Source organism: Mastigoproctus giganteus, chromosome 11 (assembly GCF_048544385.1).
Source record: "Mastigoproctus giganteus isolate SK-2022 chromosome 11, ASM4854438v1, whole genome shotgun sequence".
NCBI lineage: Eukaryota > Metazoa > Arthropoda > Arachnida > Uropygi > Thelyphonidae > Mastigoproctus > Mastigoproctus giganteus.
This window is the reverse complement of record NC_143585.1, coordinates 867,224-885,923: the sequence shown is the minus strand read 5'-3', so window position 1 is coordinate 885,923 and position 18,700 is coordinate 867,224. Positions and strand designations below refer to the sequence as shown.

General features: G+C 39.2%; 1 protein-coding gene across 1 annotated transcript in view; it reads right to left on the bottom strand.

Moving 5' to 3' along the window:
• LOC150077635 (radial spoke head 14 homolog) overlaps positions 1-18,700 on the bottom strand; it is a 172,958-nt gene that overhangs the window by 97,522 nt on the left and 56,736 nt on the right. Inside the window, exon 5 of the mRNA XM_090385039.1 lies at positions 389-465. Coding sequence (XP_090241165.1) covers positions 389-465 — 77 coding nt within the window. The remainder of the gene's footprint in view (positions 1-388; positions 466-18,700) is intronic.

The window sequence follows — 18,700 nt, the reverse complement described above, 5'->3', positions numbered from 1 at the left end:
TCACCCCACATCATGTCGTGCTCCTACTGTAACATTCAATGCTAGAACAGTGGCAGAACATAATGTGACACTCTGAACCAGGACACACAGTGACATGCATTAATCAGAGACAACCTTGGCAGTTGCCTCTGAATAATGGATGCTGCATGATTATATTAATGAGCTTTAGCATGAGTCCACTTCCATTTGCAGAATGCATCATTAATCATTGACCTACTTATTAAAATTACTTATAATTTTTGCATTGAAGCACTTATCAATGTGTAAAGATCCAAAAGTATCTTTCCACATCACCTATAGATTTAATATAAACATATGCATCTATGTTATATTATAAATTAGCTGCACTGATGATGAAATATACATTATTCAGAAAGATACCTGATACCTTAATTTCATCCTTTTCAGCCTGGAGTTTTTCAATAAGTCTGGGAACTAGATACTCTTCTAAAATAATTTCGACACCTAAAATTAAAAAGAAAGCCACTTTTCTTTAAATAAATAATGTTTCATTTGGCACTAAGCAAAAATATGTGTTCATTATTCTGTTCAAAATTATAATATACTGTACTACTACATTACGTAAAAAATTAGGACCTCAGAATAATAATGATATTGTTATTATTATTAACTATATTGTGCAAGGAAGCCTGAGGCTTATGCTGCACCAGACAAAAAAAAAAAAAAAAAAATTCCCAAGTTACCCTGAGAGAGAGACAGAAGTAGAAGGGAAGAATCACCAAGAAAGAGAAGAATGATGATATCCAACTCAGGACACTGAGTGCGCCAAGCCCATACTCACCAGATGCCCTGGTGAGTATGGGGGTTAAATAAATGTGCCACCAACCTACTGATTTTCCATTTTCTGTTATTCATCTGTGTGAATATAAAATGTGAAAGTGGGTGAAATTTCCATTGAAAGGAATGTAATTTTCAATTTTTAAATTTATATTCCACCACAAAAAAATGTGAGCTGTGGTGAGAATAGCAATAGCATATATTTCAAGAGAGTGGATTGTGGAATGGCCTGCCTTATCAACTCATCAGTACTGCTGAGCAGACAGTGTCTAATTTCTTTACAATCCATCTATAGCTGCTGCCATATTTTACTGCTGTTGTGCTATGAAAAATGCTTTTTTTTTTTTTTTTTTTTTTTTTGTAACAAAACATGGTGTGATCAAAAATGATTTATACAGGTGTCTCCTGCTTAGCACTCTTAATTGGGCCATAGAAACAGAGTGATAAGTGAATCTGTGTTAAGAGGGAAAGATTTAGAATATAATATAAATAATTTTAACTGGTTGGAATGACTGGTGTTTCTGAATAACATTAAGACTATTCCTGTACATAACAATATTAAACGATGTGGCAGAAACATTTAATACTTTAAATAAAAATTTTAAATGTAAAAATTATGCAAACTCATAAGTACAGTATATGTTCAATAAAATGCAAGAAAGCTTACCTTAAAATTGCAGACCATTATACGATATTTCCATTATTTACAATAAAATCTTATGATTTTCAAATTGTTCAAAAATCACTAAGTGCAGTGTAAATTTAGCACTTGCCCAAATCTAGTCTTTTTAGAATGTCCGAATTTAGATTCCAACGAAAATATTTTCTGATAGTTTTTCACCTTCTTTGCATGAACCAATGATCAAATGAATCAGCCAATTAGCATTGGCTGACTCATTTGATCACCTTAATGCCATTTTGTTGTAACTACCTAACACAATAAGCTGAAATAAATCATTCAGACACAAAATGCAGATAAACTAAAACTAAACTTGGTAACACTGCTCGTTGTTGAAGATTGCTACTAAGCATTGTGCAGCTCAAGGCAACTTCCTGTAAAGAAAATGACAGTTCCTAAAGAGAAGTTTTATAAATAATACTTCAATAAACTTCAGCTAAGTAGAAACCCTGAGTTGGAGCTCCCTTTTCAATAACATCGCCAGGCAGGATGATGTATATGCAGCACAGATGTTTTGCATTGCCAAAAAAAAAAAAAAAAAAAAAAAAGGCAAGTCACACATGATTACTTCATTTGTTCACATTCACCATTTTGAAAGTGAATAAAAACTAATAGAAAATTACTAATAGAATTATACTTTTAGTAAAGACTACTCTCATACCAAATAAATATTAAGATAGTTTATTGAGTTAATAACTAAATTCCTATGCATCAAGGTGACCGTGACGTTTCAGGAACCTTGCCGGAACCCATCTTCAGAACACATATTGGCTGCTAAAGGACAAAAAAACAAATTGATATTACATACACTGCTACTTATTATACTTTATACTAGATTATTAATTATACTACTACTTTATACTAGATTATTAATTATACTAATACTTTATACTAGATTATTAATTATACTAATACTTTATACTAGATTATTAATTATACTAATACTTTATACTAGATTATTAATTTATAGTACAGGTAAGAATTATCTATAAAAATGGGAAGTAAAAAGTACCAGGTTAAAAATTATTACAATTAAACATGTAATTAAGGTTAAACAGAAATACAGGAGACCACACCTAAAGAAAGACACTGTGCTTCTTGAAATGGTGTAATTTCTTTACAATCCATCTATAGCTGTTATTACCTAAAATACAGGTAACTTGCCTTTTCTCTAATTATATTTTTTTTATTATTATTATTTTATTCTTATCATTTTATTTTATTTTATTTTGTTATTTTATTATATTTATTTTTTGCTATTTTATTATATTTATTTTTTGTTATTTTATTTTATTTATTTTTGTTATTTTATTTTATTTTATTTTATTTTATTTTATTTTGTTATTTTATTATTTTGGCTGGTGCACCATAAGCCATAGGCTTCCTTGCACCACGTGGCCAATGGCACCCCAAATAACAAAACATTTGAGCTAACAGCACATTGAGATCGGATGCACATGCAACACAGATGTTTTGGAGTGGAAAAAAAAAGAAAACGGCAAGTCACGTGATTACTTGATTCGTTTACCTTCGCCATTTTGAAAGTGAATTCTGCACTGATATCACGGATTATACCACTGTTTTACATTTATTTTAAATTAAAACCCCTCTATGGCTCATAAAGTTAATAAACCTCATACAGAGAAGAAAAGAAGACCAACATTAAAGCTTACTGACAAACTTTATATAATCCAACCTATTACATTAAGATCATGTGGAAAGTTAATTGATTAACGGTAGCCACAGGCAGAGGCAAAAGTGATTCTTGCACTACTTATATTGTAAAGAGCAGCAGCATAGAGAGCAAGTAGCTGTGGACTGCAAGAGCTTCTGGGAATCATCATGGAACAAGTAGATACATGGGCTGTGTTAGGGTAACTAAGAGTAAGAACATGTGCATGTATACTTGCATATACACTAATGCTAGAAGTATAGTAAATAAAATTGATGAATTTGAAGTGCTGATCAAGACATCAAAAGCAGATATTGTAAAGATATCACAGACATTGTGTCACACAGATATAAGCATTGCAAAATTGGAATTTGGGGAGTACAATGTGTACAGAAAGGACAGACAGGGGAGGGGTTATGCTGTTAGTTAAGAAACAAACTCTATGGAAGTGCATCCAGTTGACATGGGTTGACAGTGCAATGTTGAGTCTGTTTGGGGTGACAAACACTGGGAAAGGGAAAATGAGAGTAGGAGTGTGTTATAGGCCTAATGAATCTGATGAGTACAATGAACAGTTATGCAGAGAAACAGAATGGGCCAGTAAATCAGAATGTCTTGTAATGGGGGATTTTCACTTTCCAGATATTGACTGCAACTTGTCGGTTGGTCACTCGCATGCTAGCAAGACTTTTGTGGATTTATTAGAGGATTGTTTTCTACAGCAACATGTTCAAGGGGCAACCAGAGGGAGTAATACCCTTGATCTGATTATCACCAGTGATTATTCATGCATTAAGAATTTGCAGATAAAGGAACCAGGTGACAGTGATCACAGTGTACTGATGTGGGATTTATTTAAAGATGTAACTACCATCAAGGGTTATGTTATGTTATTGCTGTTATTTTGGTTTTTAGGAGCATTAGCAACTAAGGCCATATTGCTCCGGTGCGGTGGTCATTCCCTGACCTTTCCGCATGCTCCGTATTTGGTGGTGACGGGCTTGAACCCCGGTCTAATCAAGAAGCTTGTGCTACGCACTGGTGCTCGTTCCCACCTGGCTACGGAGGCGCCGCCATCAAGGGTAAAGGGAAGCATTTTTATTTTTGTTTTCATAAAGGTGACTACAGTGGTCTCAGACAGTTTTTAAATTCTATACAGTGGGATCAACTGATTGCTGTTGCTGTTATTTTGGTTTTTAGGAGCATTAGCAACTAAGGCCATATTGCTCCGGTGCGGTGGTCATTCCCTGACCTTTCCGCATGCTCCGTATTTGGTGGTGACGGGCTTGAACCCCGGTCTAATCAAGAAGCTTGTGCTACGCGCTGGTGCTCGTTCCCACCTGGCTACGGAGGCGCCGCCATCAAGGGTAAAGGGAAGCATTTTTATTTTTGTTTTCATAAAGGTGACTACAGTGGTCTCAGACAGTTTTTAAATTCTATACAGTGGGATCAACTGATGATGTTACCAATGGTGATTTCTAAATGGGAACCTAGAATTCTAATTGGAGCCTTCAGGGACTTAATCTTGGAGGATACTGGGCTTTTCATTTCAACTAAGAAATACTGTTCAAGTTTAAGGCCTAAATGAATTAATGAGACTCGTGGCAGAGAAGAAAAATATATGGGACGCATATAAATTATCAGGTGATGTAGAAGCCTATGGCAGCTATAAGCTTGTTGTAATCAAGTCACAAAGGTGGTTAGGCAGGCGAATGCAGATTACGAGAAATCTTTGGCAAAGGATGCAAAGAAAAACAGCAAAGAGTTCTTTACTTATGTAAACTCTAGAAGGAAGGGGATGAATCAGATTGGTCCAATTAACATAGATGGTTCGATGATTGATGATCCTGCTCAAGTAGCTGATAAACTGAATGAGTATTTTGCATTGATATTCACACATGAGGAGTTATTCAAACAGTGGAATGCCAGAAGTTTATCAAACTCTAACAGGGAGCTAAGTGATTTTGTAATAACTGAGAGCAAAATGGATGAGAAATTGTTGAAGTTAAACATAAAAAAGGCACCTGGGGGCAGTTGGAATCTATCCAGTTATAATGAAGGATGCAGCAAGGGAAGTAAGAAAACCCTTAGCCATAATTATGAGAGCATCTTTAGAGTCAGGGGAGGTCCCCATGGACTGAGGTGTGCAAATGTATCCCAAATTCACAAAGGGGGATCGAAGGGTGACACAAGTAATTACAGACCAGTTAGTTTAACTTCTGTTCCTGGTAAAATAATGGAGTCACTTGTTAAAGAGGTGATACAGGATCACCTAGACAAGATGGCAGTAATAGCTTAGACACAGCATGGGTTTGTTATGGGGAAGTCAATGTCTGACCAATTTGATTAGATACTATGATGTGGTCACAAAGGAACTGGATGCAAAAAATAATTTTGATATCATATACTTGGATTTCAGGAAAGCTTTTGATACTATCGCACAGGGAAGACGGCTGTACAAATTGTAGCGGTATGGCATTAAGGGCAAGTTATTACTGCAGTTGTTGTTGTTGTTGTTTGTTAGATTTATTGGTGCATCAGCAACTTGGGCTATAATGCACTAATTACTGTCTGATATTTCCATCGTTTTTCTTACAGGAGATAGCACTTCAGATAAGGTGATATTCATTAATAAATTTTAGAAAAAGAAAAATGTCATCTATGTTCTCTCGATCTCCTAGGACACACTGCAGTGTTAAATGATTGTAATTATGAAAATTAGAGGAAAAAGCTGTTTTCCGTTCTTTTTGATATTGCGGGCATTCTATGATGATATGCTTTACTGTTAGTGGGCATAAACAATTACTGCATTGTAGAGGGTCACTGTTTGTTAGGAGATAGCTATGAGTGAGGAAAGTATGACCAATGCGTAATCTGGCTAAAATAGTTTCTTTCTTTCTGTTTCGTCTCAGGCTGGATTGCCACAGTTTAGGTTCTCTCTTGATTTCAAAAAGTTTATTATTTTTCTGATCTTTCCACAAGCGTGTCTACACTTCTTTATATGTCTGTTTGATAAAGGACTTATGATCACTATAAGGAGTCCTGAAATTTGATGGTATCTCATTTGTAACAATTTTAGCAGCTAAATCTGCTTGCTCGTTTCCTACGATTCCAACGTGTCCAGGGATCCAGCAAAATATTACGAGCTGTCCACGTCCATGAAGTGCTAATAACTGTGCTAAAATTTTCTGTATCAGAGGATGACTAGGGAAGGATTTACACTGTAGAGCATTAACAGCACTCAACGAGTCCGTATAAATGATGGATTTAGCGTACGAGGCTTCTTTTATATTCTCTAGGGCTAGTAGAATACCATATAACTCTGAGGTATAAGTACTGCATTCTGGTGGGAGCTATCTGGAGATGGTGGCATTTGGTAGTACTACAGCTGTGCCAACTTTATTACCAGTTTTGGATCCATCTGTGTATAGCTGAATGAAGCTGCTAAACTCGGTAGAGTGAGCCATATGTATTTGTCTAATGTTGATATCGGAGAGGTTATTCTTTCCCCATTGCTGAAAATGTCTATCAATCTGTACTGGAGCCATGGAAAGCCATGGCTGCGTTTCCATGCTAGTATCCTGGAGGGTGTTAGAAAACTTCAGGCCCCAGCTTGTGATCAAAGCTTCAAGCCTAATGCCAGATGGTTTGTTGTAATGCCGTTTAGTTTGATAGATTTCTCTCCATTTTGGCGTGAAGAGGTATTGCCACATGGGATGATGTGGGAGACTGCTGATTTTGGCTGCATAATTTAGTAGTAGAGTTTCCTGCCTAAGGTGTAACGGTGGTTCATAGGCTTCGGTATACAGGCTTAAGATTGGTGATGTGCGAAAAGCCCCCAGTGCAACTCTTAATGCACTGTGATGTACAGGGACAAGCCATTTCAATACACTTGGCCTGGCTGAGTCATATGCAGGAGACCCATAGTCTAACCGGGATCTGATCAGTGAGCGGTATAAATGTAACAGCACGTAACGATCTGCACCCCATGACATAGAAGAAATTACTCTGAGAAGATTCAGTTTTCTAAGACAACTTGTACGAATATGTTTTATATGTTCCAGGAAGTTTAATTTTTTATCAAATATTACACCAAGAAATCTTATACTAGGTTGGAAAGTAATACCATGAGAATCCAACTGAAGGTCTGGATCCGGATGTAAAGAACGTTTGCGACAGAAATGCACAGCAGTCGTTTTTGGTTTAGAAAGCCGATATCCATTATTTTTGGCCCAAGAGACTATTTTGTTAATGGTGCCTTGTAGTTGTCTTTCAATAAGTCTCATATTTTGAGAATGACATGACATGGCAAGATCGTCAGCGTACAAGTATGCGTCAACTGTGTTAGGTATGCACTTGGTAATAGAATCAATCCTAATGGCAAAGAGTGTGGCGCTCAACACTGATCCTTGGGGGACTCCCTCTTCTTGTACATATGTTCGAGATAATGAAGAGTGGAATCGGACTTGAAAGGATCTATTGCCTAGAAAGTTCTTAATAAATTTTGGGAGATGACCCCGAAGTCCAAATTTATGCAAGTCCTGAAGAATCCCATATCGCCAAGTTGTATCGAAGGCCTTTTCGATGTCAACACATACCATAACTAGGTGTTCATTTCTCAAGAATGCATTCCGGATATTTGTTTCGGCTTTGATAATGAGATCAAGAGTACGTCTTTTTCTCCGGAAACCATACTGACTTGGGCTTAAAATGTTTTGAGTCTCTAATAACCATGTCAGTCTGGCATTAATTATTTTTCCAATGTTTTTCCCAGACGACTGGTTAGAGAAATAGGACGGTAATTTTTGGGATCTGTGTGGTCTTTCCCTGGTTTCGGGAAGGCTAGCACATGAGAATGGATCTGTGTGGTCTTTCCCTGGTTTCGGGAAGGCTAGCACATGAAAATGGCACCAGCTAGCGGGGTAATACTCCTCTAAGAAAATTCTGTTATACAATTGTAAGAGTACAGTTAATGATTCCTCACTTAGATGGCAGATCATGGTGTAATAAATCCCGTCGGGACCTGGAGCACTGTTTTTCATTCGTGCAAGTGCATTACGCAATTCATTCATGGTCAGAGGCAGATTATAAGAATGAAGGATGACAGTATTAAAATTTAGTTTGTATTTTTCTGTCTGGGATTTTAGCAATTGAAATGCAAGTTCATATGTGGCAACAGCTGAAAGCGTTTCAAACGTAGTACCTAAGGCATTGGCAATTTCTGTAGGTTCAGAGATTTCTTTCCCTTTTACAGTTAGGATAGGAGAAGTTGTCTGCGAGTATTTACCATTAATTCTTTTGATTTTTTTCCATATTGTAGAAGTATCCGTGGATCTGTTTGTGGTGGAAGCATAATGCGCCCATGCTTCTTTTTTACTCTCCTGTCTTATATGACGAGCTTTAGCTCTGACTCTCTTAAACTGTAGGAGGTTAGCTGTGGTTGGATGTTTTCGAAAAATATTCCAATATTTGTTCCTTTCTTTTTTAGCACTGTTGCATGCTTCGTTCCACCACATTTTTGGATGAAGCCGGATTTTGGATGATGATTTTGGTATAGCAGTCTCGGATGCTTTCATTATTGTATCTGTAATGTAGCTTACTGCAGAGTCAATTGTGTGGGTTGCTATGAAGACAGTATCTAAGTGAGCTATTTCTTGGTATTTAATCCAGTTAGCCTTAGCAAATTTCCAGGTTTTCCTAATGTTACTCTGAGGAGTAGAACTTATACAGAACGTACAGATGATAGGAAAGTGATCGCTCCCGCGAGGGTTATTAGTAACGGTCCAGTCTATGAGAGGAAATATCACTGGAGAGCATATTGAAAGATCAATAGCAGAAGTTGAGCCAGATGATAAATGCACGTATGTGTGAGCACCTGTGTTTAAAATTGTCAGGTTATGTTTATCTAAAATTTTTTCAATTATCTGTCCTCTGGAGTCAAGATATTGAGAACCCCATAGCGGGTGATGGCCATTCCAGTCACCCATAATACAAAAGGGAGCAGGTATTTGCATTACTAAATTATCTAAATCAGCAAAGGTGTAAGTATGATTTGGTGATAGATACAATGAAACTAATGTTATTGTGATTCCAAAGGTGACACGGACAGCAATAGCCTCTAAAGATGTTTGCAGGGGGATAGGTCTAGAGGGTACCGAAGAGTTCACTATGAGTGCTACTCCTCCATGAGCTAAATTAGATGAGTTTCTATCTTTTCTATACATATTGTAATGCTTAATTTTCATAGATATTGCATTTGTGAGATTTGTTTCTTGAATGCATACTGCAACAGGCTTGTATTCAGATAGGAGATCGTAAAAATCGTCAAAGTTAGCACGGAGCCCACGACAATTCCATTGAATAACTGTATCCATTGTTTGGTTTTAGCTAGTGTCTGTTAACTTCCGTGAGGTAGTTTGCTTACGTCTGTCAATTTTTCCTTTATCCTTCTTTGAGAAGACTGGTCTGCTTGTGTCAATGTCACCTTCTGGATGAATTTCAAGAAATGTGTCATCTTCATCCGCTTTTTCATCAGTGTCCATGGTATCAGATCTGAATGTGTGCGTATCAGTTCTTTCAGAGCTCTTAGTTTATACTTTCGGTTGCTGATTGGGATTCTTATCTGGAGGTATTGTTACCGGAGTATTTACTTCTTGGGTTGCATATTTGGAGGGAGATTGTTCTTTTAATGAAGTAAGTAATGATTTCGCCCAACCAGATATAGAGATATTTGGAGGGACGGAGCAGTCAGTCTGGGTTGATATTGTGCGTAGCTGTTGAGTAACTGAGGCGTATGTAGATGATTTAGTAGGGATTGCAAAGTGTTTCTTTGCCTCTTGATATGACACTTTATTCTCTATTTTATATCTCTGAATGTTCTTCTCTCTTTTCCATTGGATACAGTCCTTAGAGAAGGCAGAATGATTTCCCTGGCAGTTAGGACAGTTTTGGGTTTCATTATTACAGTCCGTATGTGTGTGTTCTTTTGAACCACAAGAAGCACAAGTGACTATACCTCTGCACACAGTTTGCGAATAACCGAATTTTTGGCACTTAAAGCACCGAACTGGGTTGGGAATGTACGGTCGAACATGGCATCTGAGATATCCAGCTTTTATAGTTGTGGGGAGATTTGGTGACTTAAATGTCAATATGACTGTTCGTGTAGGGACAGGCTCTCCATCTTTTTTGATGATAATTCTTTTCGCCTGGACTACATTTTGATTGCTTAATTCAGAGACACGTTCATCCTCTGATACATTTAGAAGATCCCATTCAGATATTACCCCTTTAGAGGAGTTCAAGGTAGCATGTGGGGTAACCTTTGTGGGAATTCCACCAAAGGTAGATATTTTCAAGAGTCTTTCAGCATGTCTGTGTTCACTCATCTCCACTAATAGGTCTCCAGATCTTAGTCGCCGAACCATTTTTGGAGGCCCAGCCACATTTTCGAGACATTTCTGAATCAAAAATGGGGAGAGTTTACTCAATGGTTGGTCTGTGGAGGAATGTAATATTAAGAAGAGAGGAGCAGAAAAATCTGTCCCTTCTTTTTTTTGTCTCTTAGCATGGGATTTATTCAAATTATCATGGTCGTCATGTCTACTTGAATCTGGATCAAGTGATCCATAGTAGGACTGTTTTGTGTTGTCCATAGTTGCTCCTTTTAGTCCCGGGAGAATGGATTTCTCCTCCCAGGCTTCCAGCCCCGCCACGTGGAGGCAGGAGCGGTGCCACCAGTGACCAAGCGATAAGGTTGTCAGTGTTAGTGCGTTAGTAGATTAGTTTTATATACAAGAAGAAAGGTGGCTTTCCTTTCTGTTGAGTAAGCTGACTTCTTTACTTTAGAAGAGCAAAATTATATAACTTTGGAAATTAGAAACTAACGTTCAACTACAATCAATCGCTCTTTTAAGAAAATCGCTTTCAAATCACTATAGAATCGCTTTAGTCACTCGGGTCCTATTATTACTGCAGTGGATAAAGGGATGGTTGAGTGGGTGATGGCAGAGATTGGTAATAAATGAACAATGTTCTTCGTGGACTAATGTTATTAGTGGAGTTTCCCAGGGTTCGGTGCTGAGCCCACTGTTGTTTGTGTTTTATCAATGATATTGATGAATGTATATCAGGCTTAATGTCCAAGTTTGCAGATTATAAGATTATACAAAGGTTAGAAGGCTTGTTAATGACAGTAGACTTGTTAACAACAATGCCACTGCAACAAGATCTAGAAAAATTAGAGAGATGGGCTGAGAAGTTGACAAATGTAAAGTACTCCATATTATTATTATTAGCCATATGGTGCAACGAAGCCTGAGGCTTATGCTGCATCAGGCAAAAAAAAAAAATTTCCCTATTACCCTGAGAGAGAGAGAGAGAGAGAGAGAGAGAGAGAGAGAGAGAGAGAGAGAGAGAGAGAGCGAGAGAGAGAGAGAGAGCGAGAGAGAGCGAGCGAGAGTAGAAAGGAATCACCAAGAAAGAGAAGAATGATGATATCCAGCTCAGGACGCTGGGTGTGCCAAGCTCATACTCACTAGATGTGAGCTCCTGGGGGTATGGGTAGCATTAACTGAAGAGAAATGTACCAACTGTGTGGACTACACTCGGGGAGGTGGAGAATAAAACGATGTGGGGGTAATTGTGCAGTCAGATATGAAGTTCTCTGAGCAGTGCAGGTGGGCTGCCATAGCAGGTCATGGAGTTTTTTTGTCAATGATATGTAGGAATTTTGCTAGCAAAGACAAGGCAATGCCAGGCCACACCTTGAGTATTGTATACAGGTCTAGAGGCCTCATTTTAGGAAGGATGTAGAGTTGCTACAACGAATACAGAAGGGCAACAAGATTGGTGAGAGGAACAAAGGGGTGCGCTTACAAAGAAAAGCTTAAATTCTGCAAGTTGCAGCATCTGGAGACTAGGCACCTGAGAGGTGATCTGATTGAGGTGTATAAGGCTTTGAATGGTTTGAGCAGGCTCAGTACTGACGGGATACTTCTGCTTGCTCAGATTAAGAACCTGACTGGATACTTCTGCTTGCTCAGATTAAGAACCTGACACTTCTGCTTGCTCAAATTAAGAACCTGAGGGGGCATAGATTCAAATAGAGGAAAGACAGTTGTATAACAGATGTGCGGAAGTTTACCTTTAGCCAGCGGGTAGCTGATTGCTGGAACAGAATTCCATCTTTTGTTGTGGAAGTTGATGGCTTAAATAAATTTAAGGCTAAAGTAGATAAACATCTGGAGTGACGAGATGAGCGAATTGGGAAGGTATTTTTTTTTTTTTTTTGCTGATGTCGTATAAGCTTGCTTTCTTCTATCATATGCCTTAACTAAATGTTAAAATCAGCAAAATAAGTCCTCAATATTTTGTTGTTCCTCCTCAAGCTACAATTAGAGCCTTTTAACGATTTAGCATTGAGTTAATCAACTTCTGGATATATGGTTGCACAATTTCGTGGTACAATGCTCTCCTGCAGCTGAATTTTACTTGTTGGCTTCTTCTGAGCAATTTTAGACATCATTATATACCAGCAATTTTCAATAGGGTTCAAATCTGCACTGTTTTCAAGCCAGTCCAACACTGTAATGCCAGCATTTCTAAGGTATGACTGCACCTGAAGGGAGAAATATGAGGGAAAACATTGGTGTATGTTTGTATCCTTGTGAGACAACAATACAAACTGATAATTAAATCTAAATAGAATAAAACTTACCAATTTTGCTGTGTGGCAAGGCGCTGAGTGCTGTTGAAAAATGCAGTTTTGGACATCTGTGTGGGTATCCCTAATAACAGTTTTCAGGCACTCCTCCAAGATAGCAGTGTAAGTTTCTGCATTCATCGTTCTGTTAATAAACTTAATTTGCCACACCCCTTTGCTTGTTATGCATCCCCAGACCATCTGACTGGCGGGGAACTTTACAATAGGTGTTATGTAGTCAGGATGGTATGCCTCTGATTTTTGTCTTCTGACATCCAATATGAGCCATGCAGGTTGAATTTCGATTAATCACGATGACGGTGTTCCATTGTCCTTTTGTTCATGAAACATGCGTTTTAGCCCAAGCAAGTCGCTTCTTCCTCATCTGTTGGGTTAACAAGTTATTTGGTTAGTTATTTGGTTTTTAGGAGCATTAGCAACTAAGGCCATATTGCTCGGGGATATGCGGTGGTCATTCCCTGACCTTTCCGCATCCTCCATATTTGGTGGTGACGGGCTCGAACCTCGGTCAAATCAAGAAGCGTGTGCGACGCACTGCTGCTCCTTCCCACCTGGCTACGGAGGCGCCTGTTGGGTTAACAAATGCTTCTTCTTGGGCCCGATAGGCATGCAAACCACATACCGAAAGCAGTCTTTAGATAGTTCATGCACTTTTTACAACACAAAAGTCCAGTTTTGGATTTGGAGCACTAGAATGGTGATTGTGAAGGGATAGCCGTTTCAAATATCGATCTTGAGAAGGCGTACTCACTCTATTACGGCCTGATCCAGCTCTTCTCTTCAGATCACCGGTTTCAATCTTTAATTTCAGCACCCAGGATATGCAAGAATGGTGGCTGTTGTTGGTATAGAGCTTAACGACACAAGGGCTATTGAGGCCAAATTGTGTCGGTTCCTGTTCATTTACAGGAAACATATAAATGGTGGCAGCCAATTTTGTCAGTGATGGCACTCGCAGAAAGCCCATCCTGGGACAGAGCAACAGCTACACTTTTTTTTTCTTGGTCTCAATGAACATATGGAGCCATGCTTAGACCTCTGCAAAACAAAATACTAATGAGCATGTACACGCTTCCAACAGCATATTTATAGAAACAACTAATGCAATACTTTGCAATCACTGTCTCATGCAATAGAAGCATAACCTTATGAAACACCTACGCTTTGCAACAAGCAAAATGACTGTAATCAAACAACATCTTATGGCATTAGCAGAGGCATAGGCTGCAAGAAAGCAAGCTTATGCAGCATCAGCCAAAAAAAAAAAAAAAAAAACCCTCGCATTTCACCCCTCCATTCGTTCCAAATGCCTATTCAGCTCAGCTCAGTTGATAGCCTAAAATTTATTTAGGCTATCAACTTTCATATCAAAAGATGGAAGTCTGTTCCATTGATCAACCACCCGCTGGCTAAAGGCAAATTTCCGCACATCTATTCTACAACTGTCTTTCCTCAATTTGAATCTATACCACCTCAGGTTCTTCATCTGAGCAAGAGGAAGAATCCCATCAGCATTCAGCCTGCTCAACCCACTCAAGGCCTTATGCACCTCAATCAGATCACCTTGCAAGTGTCTATTTCCCGATGCTGCAATCTGCAGAACTTAAGCCTTTCTTGGTAAGAGACACCAGTCTTGTTGCCCTTCTTTGTACTCGTTCTAGCACCTCTACATCCTTCCTGAAATGAGACCTTCCTGAGTAAGGAAACTCAGGAAGGCAATGATAAAGAGTGCATCACAAGATCATTTATACAGAAACATTTTGTATAAAGAAAGTCATGTTTAACCAACCTGGTTAGCTATTTTAACAGTCACTCAGGAGCTATGACTTAATTTCAACATCGTTTACTTAGATTTCTGAAAAGCATTTGACTCAATCCCATATTAGCATTAGCATATGATGCAAGAAAGCAAGCTTATGCAGCATCAGCCAAAAAAAAAAAAAAAAAAAAAAAAAAAACTTCCACTTCACCCCTTCGTTCGAAATATCTGTCCAGCTGAGCCTTAAATTTATTTCAGCTACCAACTTCCACAACAAGGGATGGAAGTCTGTTCCACCAACCAACTACCCACTGGCTAAAGGCAAATTTCCGGACAAATATCCTACATCTGTCTTTCCTCAATTTGAATTTATGCCTTCTCAGGTGATTATTCTGAGCAAGAGGCAAAATCCCATCAGCATTGAGCATGCTCAAACCATTCAAGGCTTTATACACCACTATCACAGATCAACTTGCCGGTGCCTAGTCTCCTGACACTGTAATTTGCAAAACTTAAGCCTTTCTTCATAAGAGCAACACTTTGTTCCATTCACTAACCTTGTTGTGCTTCTCTGTACTCATTCCAGCAGCTCTACATCCTTCTTGAAATGAGGCCTCCAGACCTGTATACAGTACTAAAGGTGTGGCCTGACCATTGCCTTATACAAGAAAATAATCACCTCCTTATCCCTGCTAGAAACATTACTGTACATCACTGATAAGACAGCATGAGCTACTCTTGCAGCCAGTCTGCACTGCTAGAACTTCATATCTGCCTGCACAATTACCCCCAGGTCCTTTTCATTCCCGGGGTTCGAGCCCGTCACCACCAAATACGGAGGATGCGGAAAGGTCAAGGAAATGACCACAGCATATTCCTGGAGTAATATGGCCTTAGTTGCTAATGCTCCTAAAAACCAAATAACAATAACAACCTTTTCATTCTCTACCACTGTCAGTGTAGTACCACAGATTTGATACGTTGCTCTGGGGTTGCTGTTTCCCCATATGCAGTACTTTACATTTGTCAATGTTAAACATCATTTGCCACCGCTCAGCCCATCTACTCAACCTTTCCAGATCCTGTTGCAGCAGCACAGTGTCAGTAGTGTCCTTGACAACCCTGCCAACCTTTGTATCGTCTGCAAACTTGGACATTAAGCTTGATATACCATCATCAATATCATTTATAAATACAGAAAACAATAATGGACCCAACACTGAGCCCTGAGGGACTCCACTAATAACATTAGTCCACGATGAGCAGTGTCCATTGATTACCACTCTCTGTCTTCTCCCCCTCAACCACCCCTTTCTCCATAGCAGCAATTTGCCTCCAATGTCACACTGCTCCAATTTGTGTAGCAGTCTTCCATTTGCAACAGTATCAAAAGCCTTTCTAAGATCCAAGTATATAATATCAAAGTTATTCCCTGCATCCAGTTCTTTTGTGACTGCATCATAGTATCCAATCAAGTTGGTCAGGCAAGACTTCACCTTAACAAAACCATGCTGTGTCTGAGCTATAACTGAAGTCTTGTCTAAATGATCCTGCAGTGCTTCTTTAACCAGTGCCTCCATTAATTTTCCTGGAACAGAAGTTAAGCTCACAGGTCTATAATTACTTGTGTCAGCCTTTGATCCTCCTTTGTGAATTGGGGTCACATTTGCACATTTCCAGTCTATGGGTACCTCCCCTGAGTCCAAGGAAGCTCTCATAATTATGGCTAAAGGTTTGCTTACGTCCTTTGCTGCCTCCTTTAATATAACTGGATAGATCCCATCCACCCTGGGTGGCTTTCTTGTGTTTATCTTCAACAATTTCTCCTCCACTTTACTCCCAGTTATTTCAAGATTCTGTAGCTTACTGCTAGAGTTGAATACACCTCTGGCATTCCCCTCGCTGAATAACTCCTCATGTGTGAATGTCGATGCAAAATATTCATTTAGTTTGTTAGCTACCTGAGCAGGATCATCAACAGTTGACCCATCAATATCAAGTGGACCAATCTGATTCATCCCCTTCCTTCTAGAGTTTACATAAGTAAAGAACTCTTTGCTGTTTTTCTTCGCATCCCTTGCCAAGGATCTCTCGTAATCTGCCTTCGCCTGCCTAACCTCCTTTGTAACTTGGTTACAGATCAACTTGTATCTATCATAGGCGTCCGTGTCACGTGTTAATTTGTGTATCCCATGCATTTTTCTTCTCTGCCATATGCCTCATTAGTTCATCTGACAACCATTTAGGCCTAAACCTTGAACAATATTTCTTAGTTGGTATGTAAAGCCTAGTAGCTTCCACGATAAGTTCTTTGAATGCTTCCCATTTTGAATTTGCTGTTGGCAATATCATCAGTTGATCCCACTGTATAGAATTTAAATACTGTCTCAGTCCATTGTAGTCACCTTTACGAAAGCAATACCCCTTCCCTTTACCCCTAATGGTAGTTACCTCTTTGAGTAACTCCCACTTCAGCACACTGTGATCACTGCCACCAAGTGGTTCATTTATCTGCAGATTCTTAATGCATGAAGAATCACTACTGATAATCAAATCAAGAGTATTACTCCCTCTAGTTGCCTCCTGAACATGCTGATGTAGAAAACAATCATCCAATAAATCCACAAAAGCCTTGCTACTGTGTGAGTGACCAGCCCCCAAATTCCAGTCAATATCTGGGAAATTAAAATCCCCCATTATAAGACTCTCTGATTTACTGGCCCACTCTATTTCTCCGAACAGTTTCTTATTATACTCATCAGAGTCATTAGGCCTATAGCACACTCCTACTCTCAATTTTGATCTCCCAATGCTTATGTCACACCAAACTGACTCGACACTGCACTGTCCAGCGATGTCGACTGGCTTCACTTCCTTGGATTTTATGTGTTTTTTAACTAATAGCATAACCCCTCCTCCCTTCCTATCCTGTCTATCCTTTCTGTAGACATTGTACTCCCCAAATTCCAGTTCTGCATTTCTTATATCTGTGTGACACCACGTCTCTGAAATCCCCACAATATCTGCCTTTGATGTTTTGAGCAATACCTCAAATTCATCAAATTTATTTACTAAACTCCTAGCATTAGTGTACACCCAAGTATACATGCACCTGTTCTTTTTCTTAGCTACCCTAACACAACCCATGTGTTTACTTGTACCCCAATGATTCCCAGCAGTCTCTGAAATATCCTGCATCTTATTTTCCAGGCTGCGGCTCATTCCAATAGAAGCAGTGCAAGAATCACTTTCACCTCTGCCAGTGGCTACTGTTAATCTATTAGTCCTTGTATCCCCCCAATCTAGCAGTTTTCCGACCCACCTAACATTGCCTCGATAGCATCAGCAAACATTCTTGCACCCTTTCTATTTAAGTGTATCCCATCCCTGTAGAAGCAGTCTCTCCTGTTAACAAGTACAGACCAGGCTGAAAAAAATTCTACCCCTTGAGCCCTGCACAATCTTTCCAGGGCCGAATTGATTGACAGGGCTCTCATCATATACTCCCTCCTATCGTGTCTGGGCAGAATTGCAGACACTTTCAATTTCAACCCTAATTCACGGCTTTTTTTCATCAGTGACCTGTACTTGTCAAGTAATTCCGCCGGTCTCCTACTCTTAATGTCATTAGTGCCAACGTGAACAACTATATCACCTTTTGTGCCCTTAAAAGGTGATATCCGCTCTACAACGTCATCAACTTTTGCCCCTGGCAGACATACCCTGGTCCTATTCCACCTATCCTTTTTACAAAGCATGTTTCCCGTTTCCCTGACAATAGAGTCACCAACAACTACCAGTTCCTTTGGGACCAGCGCATTCTGCCTTGGGGGTTGCCGCTGTGTTCCGCGATGACCAAGTGCAAGCTCTGGCATTGGTGTGGGCAGCTGAGAGCTTGATGGGCCCCTCACTTGTAATCCTTCGAGGGCATCCACCCTTGTGCCTTGCACAATATTTCCAGGGCCAAATTGATCGAAAAGGCTCTCATCATATACTCCCTCCTATCGTGTCTGGGCAGAATTGCAGACACTTTCAAATTCAACCCTAATTCACGGCTTTTTTTCAATA